The following is a 10,553-nucleotide window of genomic DNA, read 5'->3' as shown; positions in this document are numbered from 1 at the left end:
TTTTTCAATTTATTTATCAAGTTTATCTGGATGATGTTAGGAGATTAACAGTCTCAGTGGGTCTTATTTTATTGCATAAAAAAAGCAGTTATCTCTCTCTTGCTTTATCACAGTGTAAAGGTCACCACACTCTAATATAAAGCCAATAAGAAGGGAAATATCTCATTTTTGATAAGGATTTGTCAGAAAGTCTTTTTCATTACTTAAGCAAGGATAAAAGATAAAGAATCCAAGAAATGTATCTGTCATATGGCTCTCCGCAAGGCAGATCTAATAACACTGGCCTAGACCCCTAACTCATCAAAGGAATTCCTGCATGAAGCTATGAGAAGTTTGATGATTAAGGAGAATTTTCCAGGCTCTGGGTGGGAAGGCCTGTCATGGGAGGGCCTCATTTGCAAAGCAGGGTCCCTGCAACACTAATTCTCAGCAGCACCTCTGTCCTCTCCGCTGGCTCCTGCCTGCAGCATCCCTCAGCTGGCACTGAAATCTTCCTGCTGTTAATGAAAATTGAAGAATTAATCAGAAACTCTTGTTGACTCATCATCACCAAAATCACTACCTCTTAAAGAGGAGAATAGAGAACACATTCAGACAGATACACAAAACAAGCCAAGCTGTTATTGTTTTCCAAGATCAATTCTGTAAGGCACAGATTCTGCATATCAGAGAAATAATGACTTGAAACACTTGAGCAAATTACACCTACTACAACTATTTCTGTCTGTGACTGTAAAATCTACCTTTTATTTGCAGCCACTGAAAATATTTCTATAATACGTTCTTTGAAGACCTCTGGTGGCAAAGCCTGAGCACTGACCTTCTGTCTCTGAGTACAAAAAAATGAAATCTCCACTGGAGACAGCCTCATGTAGTGATTTTGAATGGTACTTCTGTGCCCCTTTTGCGCAGCTTGCACTGTGGCTTACTTCAATATTGTGACAGGACACTAAACTCCTGAAACTAATGTTACTGCCATCATTATATCCAACATCATGAACATAGTGAGAGCTGAACATTCACAGAAGCACAAGAAGAATATTAATGTCATGAAACATTAAATTGACATCGTTTTCAGCTGGTGTAGAAGTTTTAGTACTTTCATTTTTCACAAATAGTAACAAGCACATATCATGAAGAAAGACAGATCATGAATAAAAGTAAGGATTCTCTCAATTTGAAGCTGAATTTCACAAGTGAGGCTGAAATTAGTATTTGAAGAGCCTAAATACTCAGAGACCCTGCAAGCCATAGGCTACTTTGTTCTTTATGTGGTGCTGCTGGATCTCAACCACGCTCTGCAGTTAAGCAACTGCACTCTGTTGGTGTTGCTCCACCAGTGGTCTTAACACATCTTCAGGTTGATGCTGCACTCGAATAACAGAAACAAATGCTAATTACTATTTAAAAAATCATATGCTTCATACTACAAATGAGAAATGACAGTGACGTACTAATCGGCAGTAGTAAATATACATTTTTAAAAAAGGAAAGTTTGTTATATTTTTTAAATTATACATATACTGTTACATGCGTTATAAAACTTTAATTCACATCTTCCCAATCTTTCTGTGATTAAATTACTGGGAGGACAGGAGCAGACATGAAAAATGAAGATTCACTGCAGATTTTGCAAGTGATCTTTCAACCTTCTTTTTTTTGTGAAAAATCCAGACAAGAGATATAGCAATGTGTCCAAATTCTGTTAAGAGCAGTAACTTAAGCAGGGCTTAACTGATTCAAAAAAATCAGCCTATGATTTCTTTTTTTTTAAAGAAACATTCTGTAAGCTTTTCACAGCAGAATCCACATTTTGAATCTCGAAATGTGATAAACTTCACAGATGATAAAACAAATGTTTTGTAATTCCCATGTCAGTTAGGTAAACTTAGAGGGAATTCTTAGGAAAATGAACAACTGGATATTTAAGTATATGCACAATATGTAGGGGAGAGAATATCAGAATGTCATTCATTGAAAATGAAATCCTCTATATAGCATGATGGATACCTTTGGACTCCCTCAATCAATTCATATTTCACCAATATGTATTGGGGACAGGGGAAGAACAAGAAATTTATCAGACCACTTTCTCTCCTCTAATATAAATACTGTCTGTCAGCAGTCATAGCTGCCATAAGTCATCCAAAGGGAATAGTAAGTAGTAAAGAATAAGGTCTTTTATTTGAGGATTTTGCTTGGAATATGTTTATAGAATTAAGCCATTCCTCAGGCTGGCTTCTGCTCTGATCAGAGAGAAGATGACTACAAATATATGAAATGTGCATTTTTAAGAAGAAGTTGCTTTCACACTTCAACAAGTAGAAGCAACAAGAAAAGTATTGACAGCATCTCTTTATCTCTGCAATCATGTAAAAGTTCACAATAAAATCAGAGAAAGCTTCATTGGAACAGTTACAAAGAAATCAAAAACATTCAAGTTTATTAATAGGAGACTCAGCGAAATGTTTTCAACAAGATTCCATGGTTATCCAACCTATAAAAAGAAAGTTAATCTGATGGAGAAATCAGAAAGAAGGACAAACTGAAACCTCGATACGTGAATCTTTATACTGCTCAATTACCTTTGCAAATAGTTTGTTCAGAATGTTGTAGTGACATATTGTAGAAGATTTCTCCTCAAACTCATCTTTGTCTTGAGTTGACTGAACCACAAATTGTTTAATTCTGTTGCCTTTAACAGTGAATTATGTCCATAAATTTCAGTATACACAAGTTAAAAAAGTTATGCCAAATTCTATTATCAGTTACTTGGATATGAAAGTAAGTGAATGGAACCGACTCAAGATTTTTGAGTAGTTTTCACTGCCGAAATATGATACTTTGGCATCAGTAGACAGAGATGGAAAAATTTCACTCTGAATAGACCTTTTCATTCACTGACCCCAGTTTCAGAGGAAAATATATTTTTCTGTTTTCAGCTATGATGGTGCATGCAATATAACATATAGACCTCCAGAAAATAATGAACTTGTTTGCTCCAGTACTAGTTGTAATAAACCACTAGCACAATGATAATGTCAACTGAAAGTTCATTCATGCTGATTCTCGTACAACTGAAGTGTAAAGAGTATCACAGTTAATAATGGCATTTACTTGAAAAAGCACATTTTGCATATAGCCATCTGGTTTAATAATAATAAGGCAGCTTCACCTAAAATGGTGTAAGAATGCAAGGCAGACAATGTGGTAAAGAGAAGTTGTATCTTTGTTCAGATCAACTGAAACACTCAGAATAAAATTAGACAAACTTCTGGACATTTCTTGAGGACTGTAAAGTTGTCTGGACTACATTTCTCCCAAGGACATGTGGAGATAAAATTTTCTTTTTGAGCTTAAAGTTCACAGGAAATTGGCTATGGTAATTACTTGGTCAAACCATATTACTAAGGCCATTTCCTATTAGTGCAAACTCGTTTATTCCTTCCTTATGCTGGATTGACAAATTTCAGTTGTAATGACTGAAAATTACATACTTTCCCAGTCCACAGGCAGATCACTTTTCAAAAGTCAATAGGTAAATAATTCACTCTGGTGCCAATCAGCAGAAGTTATAACTCGAGGAGTAACTCCCTCCAGCACTAAGCTATAGACTAATTTCCTTGCACTCTTCCAATCTTTTAAAAGCAGATTTGAAAACCATATTTTCAGTGGACTGCAAATCCATCATAAGAAACAGTTCAATATTTATTACTTGACATCTACACTACTGATAGTCCCAGGAAACGCAATATAGCTGACTCAGGTTCTAAAAACAAGGTTCTTTTTTTGTAGAAGTTAGAAAAGTGGAGATTTGTTAACTGATTGTTAAACTTCCAATTCAAAAGACATGTTTAGATTTAGAAGTTCAGCAGAAACTGATGGTTTGAAAATATTTAGGGTAGCCAGAAGTGAATAAATGAAAAAAGGTGTGGGATGTTGTTATTTACAAACATTTGGCCACATTTACCCAGACATCATCAGTTGTGAATCAGTCTCTTGAATTCTGAAATTAAGTAACCCACCCTCCAGAAATAAGAGGGAAATAATCAGAAGTGTCCATTAGATCTGATATTAGTGTCCATATTGGACTATGACAAAACTGTAATTACTGCATTTTCCAAAGTAGATCGTTCAAGCTCCTCTTTTCAAGTTTTAAAGAGATCTAACTTGACAGAAAATCTGTTTTGTAGTGATAAAGAAACTCTCTACATTCTAAGATATAGGGTTTTAAATCTCTTCCAGATGTACAGGGATTTCATCCATAGCCTGCACCCTTGGGATGGTTCCTTGGCCATGAATGAAGATATGCAAAATCGAATTAATCTTTCGACTGTTTTTCTGAAGCACACAGCTGCTTTATTCCATCTCTTCAGGACTGTCTTTGTATGCATGTATGACAGACTAGGTTATGCTTCATCTGAGAATTACTTAGGGTAGCTTCTAAGACTTTTGTTTTAGATATGGTTTCAAGATGGCTGCATGGATGGCAATAGTCTGTATGTTGCTGAATATTACCTGAACAGTAGATACTCACATTATTTAATATCAAATTAGTTGAAAGTTAAGAATTCTAGTGACATATACCAAATGAATTAGATATCCAAAGATGCCTAAAGTCTACTTTGAGGTCTAGAGCTTATAAGATGTCCAAACTCATTCTCTGTTCTTTTTATGAATCAGACCAAAGCAATTCATCTGCTACGACTTTAATATTTTGCTCTTTAAGTATGTTTGTAGTAACCTATTTCGGATGTAAATACAGAAGGGGCTACTTTAAAAAAAGGAAAAAAGAAAAAAAGAAGGTTCCATATCAAAATTTTTCCCCAAATCTCTTGGCCCAGGCCAACTTGAGCAAGCAGGAAATGGGATCCAATGATACAAGAGGAAGCCCAGTTATTTTTGGGTAGTGCTGTCTCAGGCATTTTGCTAGGATAGAAATCAAGCTTAACTGCAAAACTGACATTTGCCCAGAAACTGAGTTTCTGTAGGTGAATGACTGTTTGTATAACTCATACATCAAAATGTAGAAAAATAATTGTGCTCTGTACCTTTTGTGGTCTCACTGCAGTTTTCTAGAGATTGTATAATGGCAGTAATATTTTAGGCTTTTTTACCCTTCTTTCATTAGAACAAATTATTGTTCAAAGCTTTCAGTATTCTGGAATACATTCTAAAGAATCCTTTTGGAGAATTAATCCAAGTTATACTGCAAATTGAATTACTTTATTTCAAAACATTCCTATAACATGATGGAGAGCTATAAATACAAACTGTATTACCCACTTTTTCTGTGAATTTTGTTACAAGTATAAAAGAAATAGCACAAGCCTATAACTTGCCTTACGCATATGTAGATGCTGTATTCTCTTGTGTTTGATTTGATCGAGTTTATTAAACATGCCTTTAAACTATTTCAGAACTACATTTCTTCTGCCCATTTCATCCTCATTGTTTTTGAAACAACTATGGTCCTAAATACATTAACTAAGGACACACGAGATAGACAAGCAACGAGTTTCAATCACAGGTCATAATCTCCCCACCCCATCAACCTCATCTTGCTAAACCCTCTTAAATCCCCTAGCTTCTGCTCCTCTAATCATGAGGGTTAGAAGCTGCAAGGGCTGCTTTTCACTTCATTAAAATTTCCTTTTAATCTTTTATAATCTGCTAGCACAGTACATAAACACCCATCAGAAGCTTATTCCTTCTAATTTCACAAAAGGGGATAATTTTACTATACATTCCATATTTGCAAAGTTAAGCTTCGTTTCACACCACCATAAACCTTGGTCAAAAGGATGAACAGTTAAGCAGTTGAGCAAATGGCATTTACTGCTACAGCTGGGTGCATTATTCATTGTGAAGCATTCATTCGGTGAAGTTAAACCTTGGTTTTGCTTATGAAACATCTGAAAGCCGATCCCAAGTGATTTCAGTATGTGGGGCTGTTTTCAGAATGTATATTTTGGACAGCGTTGTTGCCTGTGTGCCCTTTGCGTGACTGACTGTCTAAATCAGACCAGATTAGTTTTCTTTCCTGAGTGGGTGACTAAAACTTCTTTTAAATAGGAATGATGTTTACCCCAAGCACATATTGAAGAGTTCAGCTTCTGTTAAAATTTTCAAGACTTCAGAGAGTAAAATAACAATCATTCAGGGTCAAATATTAATAAAAGTTATTTACCCTAAATTTACCGTCAAGACCTTACAGCTCTGCACACCTTATATAAAAAGAGACATGATAGGAACATTGGGAAACCATAACATACACTCCATGTGAGCTCATAAGAAACATAAAATAATTCAAAAAATGGCATTTTTCTCAGAATACAGTGACTGATGTAAAATGATAATGGTCTCACTCGTGAGAGTAGTAATTTAGCACTACATTCTTTCTACCTTTTTAGAAGCATGGAAGGATTCAGGTAAGATGTGACATCTGGAGGTCATTTAATCCAACACCTCTTGTTCAAAGCAGGGCTAAATTTTATTCCATTAAGTTCTTATTCTAGCCCACACTTCTAAACATGACAGAATATGTTAATATTCAAGAAAAATGGAACCAAATTTCAAACTGCTATTGGCTATCACTGATTTATTATTATTTTCCTTAGTTTTCTGTTCTAGTTTTGTTTGATTTTTTGCAGACTCAGAGCATCAACATCCTGTTTTTCAGCAGCCAGAAAAATGTGAATGCTAAATGAATACTTTATTCCCTGTGCCATTGTAACTATATTATATTATATATATGTTGCTATAATAATAAACACAGACCAACTCTTGGTCTCCAAAGCAATCCCCTTTGAAAATATGAGTATATAAAATTGTGAACAGAGCTTCCACTCAAATCTGATGAGAAACTGGTTCAGAAATTATTTGTTCAGGCCGGAAGTCAGAAATCATTCAATCTTGAATTATCTGTCCAGTTTTGTGTGTTACTAGTTAGCTCTCCCAATACAATTTTTATCCAATATTTTTTATATTTTGATTTGTAAAAAAATTACAGAATCACAGAGTGGCTTGGATTGGAAGAGACCCCAAGGATTATCAAGTTCCAACCCCCCTGCCTCAGGCATGATTGCCAACCACTAGATCAAGTATTAGGTCACATTGCCCAGGGCCCTATCTATCCAACCTGGCCTTAAGCGCTTCCTGCAACAGGGCATCTACAACCTCTGAGCAACCTGTGCCAGCACCTCACCACTCTCTCAGTAAAAAACTTCCCCCAGACATCTGATCTAAATCTCTTCTCCTTTAGTTTAAAACTATTCCCCCTTGTTTTATCATTATCTACCTGTGTAAAAAGTTGATTCCCCTCATGTTTATAAACTCCCTTTAAATACTGGAAGGTCTCACCGAGGTCTCCCCTCAGCCTTCTCTTTTCCAGGCTGAACAGGCCCACCTCCCTCAATCTTTCTTCATAGGAGAGTTGCTCCAACCCTTGGATCATCTTTGTGGCCCTTCTCTGGACCCTCTCCAAAAGCGCCATGTCTTGCCTGTGTTGGCCTAGATGCAGTACTCCAGCTGGGGCCTCTCGAGTGCTGAGCAGAAGGGGCAGAAGGGTACAATCACCTCCAATCACCTCCCTCTCTCTGCTGGCTACCCTTCTTCTGATGGAACCCAGGATACCACTGGCTTTCTTGGCTGCAAGCAGGCACTTGTTAAGTTTTTCATCAACCAGGACTCTTAAGTTCTGCTCAGTAGGACTACTTTCAAGGAGTTCTCCCATTTTGTATACATACTTGGGATTCTCTCAATGCAAGCGCAAAATCTTTTTGTTGAACCTTGAGGATGGGCAAATGATGTGGGACAATAATTCAAGCAGGGTGTTTGAGCAGGGGGGAAAGCAGGGAATGCTGCTTTTCTCATCCCAGGTTGCCAAGGGAAAGCTCTCTGTTAGTACCAACATGGTGACCACCCAGTGTGGCAGACAGGCAGAGGCAGAGGTCGTGATACCCCTGTACTCAGACCTGGTGAGGCCACACCTCGAATACTGTGTTCAGTCTTGGGCTCCTCACTACAAGAAAGACACTGAGGCCCTGGGGCATGTCCAAAGAAGAGCAGTGAAGCTGGTGAGGGGTCTAGAGCACAAGTCTCATGAGGAGCTGCTGAAGGAGCAGGAATTGTTCAGTCTGGAGAACAGGAGGCTCAGGGGAACCTTATTGCTCTCTACTACTGACTAAAAGGAGATTGTAGTGAGGTGAGGGCAGGTCTCTTTTCCCAGATAACTAATGATAGGATGAGAGATAATGGCCTTAAGTTGTGTAAAGGAGGTTCATCTTGAATATTAGGAAAAAAAATATCTCAGAATGTGGTGAGGTATTGGAACATCCTGCCCAGGCAGGTGGTTGAGTCACCATCCGTGGAGATGTTCAAGAAATGTTTAGTTGTGGTACTAAGGGACATGGTTTAGTGGGAAAATATTGATGGTTGGTGGATTATTGGCCTAGATTAGGTCTTTTCCAACCTTGGCAGTCCTATGATTTTATGATTCTATGATTAGGTCTTCTTTAAGTAAATTATGGAATTAAGTAGTTCTGTATTCTTGCCAGTCATAGACTTTATTTTGCCCCTTCTTACAAGTTTAGCATTCTCAGTTCTGTTCTTTATTTTCAATTTTTACTGTGAATTCTCACACTTCTATGTACAAAAATCTCATCTACACTGGCATTTCTGGCTACAGGCTGTACTTCCTCGCCTTTAGAATTTTTTCAGCTATCAGAATTCAGTAACTATTAGGCTTCATGCAGTCACATACAGCATAATATAGCAGCTAGGATATTACAATTGCTCTTTTAGCAAAAGCTTCAGCAGAGTGTAACTAGATAACTGAGGCTGCAATTTGTATTCCATTAATGCACCAGAAGCATTTCAGTACGGCTTCCCAGTAAAAAACAAGTGACAGCAAAATAAGGAACATAATGTTAAGACCCATCTGCAAACCAGCTCCTTAGTCCTTTTTGCAGTACTCAAAGCATTCCCCTATTCCATTTTAGGCTTGATTTTCTTTTCCCCTAGAAGACAGTGAAATGAGTGTGAGTGGGTCTTTATTTGAAGGATAATCATTCTCCTTGCTCAGAGAATGGCTTTGCTTCTATCATGTTAATATCTGAAAGTCACATCCAAAATGCTTCCTCCATTCAAATGGCATAAAGGGCAGTATCTGAGTTAAAAAGGCATTACCCTTTCCCATGCATCACAGTGAGGAATCCCCATCATATTTAAACAATGAGAGAAAGTATTGATGTTAACTCTAAGCAACACCAAGAAAGTGATTAAGAGATAGTAAAGTAACAAATCATTAAAATTTAGTGGTAGAAGCTCCATGGAAGAATTGTCAGGTTCTTTTAAATCTTCCATCACTTATTTCAACATTGCATCCTCCTAGAATTCAGCTCCAGTACTGTACTCTGCCTCTTTGCTTTCTCTCCCCTTTTCTCTTCCTGTGATGACTCCTCCCCTCTAACAGCCACATTATCTATCATTATAACCATTCTGTTCCCATAGGAAACCGTAAATGCAACGTTGAAGGATATTTTAAAACCACTTACTTCAAAACTGGTTTAAATTAAATGCTAGATTTCTGTAGACAGGAACTAAGCACATTTATTTTAGAGCATCAGATGTACTTATAAGTTCCCTTGACTTTCCCTAATGAAATTCAGTAGCCTCCTTCCAAAGCATGAAAGGTTTTGAGTTTGCCATAGTGCTACATTCCCATTCTTCTAGATATTATTGAAGTCTGATGAGGGAAAAACTGGAACATCAAAGAAAGTATAAAATTAGAGGCATGAAATATACAGGGATGTCTACAGCTAGATCAGATTGCCTGACCTTGAATGCCTCTGGAAATGGGGCATACACCACTTCTCTGAGCAACCTGTTCCAGTGCCTCACCACTCTTATTGTAGAAAACTTCTTCCTTCTGTCCAGTCTAAATTGACCCTCTTATAGTTTGAAACCATTTCCCCTTGTTATGTACAACAAACCCTGGTTAAAAAGCTTGTTCCGTTATTTCTTATAACCCTCCTTTAAATACTACTTCTGCTGTTTAAGACCAAGAAAAAAATATTCCAATCATATACTATTAATGCTTTTTAAGAATGTTACATCATCTTCATATTACAGTGCTTGATGTTCTGAGGGATACAGAGATGTATGTATTAATCCCTGCAGGAAACCACTTTGATGACAAATTCCAGTCTCCTTTTCAAAAAGTAGTGAGTTTTTAGTTCAGAAAGATCCATACAGCACCTATGCCACATGCCATTACATCTCAACTGTCACAGCACTTTGAGAGTCTAAGACCTATAGGATAGAATCAAAGCTACAATCACTGGAAGAGAGGTCGCTAGATCTCAGTATCACTACTACCTTTCAACCGCAGTAGCAAAGACTTTGTTATACTATTCCTTGGCAGGCCTGAATTCTTCCTCAGTGGTGAGTTTTTCTCCACTGACTTCACAGAATCATGGAATCATAGAATGGCCTGGGTTGAGAAGGACCACAGTGATCATCTAGTTTCAACCCCCCTGCTATGTGCAGGG

At 37.3% G+C, this 10,553-nt stretch overlaps 1 protein-coding gene across 1 annotated transcript in view; it reads right to left on the bottom strand.

The window, feature by feature from the left end:
• Positions 1-7,735, bottom strand: part of MRPS30 (mitochondrial ribosomal protein S30) — a 23,813-nt gene extending 16,078 nt beyond the window's left edge. Inside the window, exon 1 of the mRNA XM_031557235.1 lies at positions 7,636-7,735. Coding sequence (XP_031413095.1) covers positions 7,636-7,735 — 100 coding nt within the window. The remainder of the gene's footprint in view (positions 1-7,635) is intronic.
• Between the last annotated feature and the right edge of the window lie 2,818 nt (positions 7,736-10,553).

Source organism: Meleagris gallopavo, chromosome Z (assembly GCF_000146605.3).
Source record: "Meleagris gallopavo isolate NT-WF06-2002-E0010 breed Aviagen turkey brand Nicholas breeding stock chromosome Z, Turkey_5.1, whole genome shotgun sequence".
Taxonomy (NCBI): Eukaryota; Metazoa; Chordata; class Aves; order Galliformes; family Phasianidae; genus Meleagris; species Meleagris gallopavo.
Note: the sequence above shows the minus strand (reverse complement) of the source record. Positions and strands in the feature narration are given on the sequence as shown.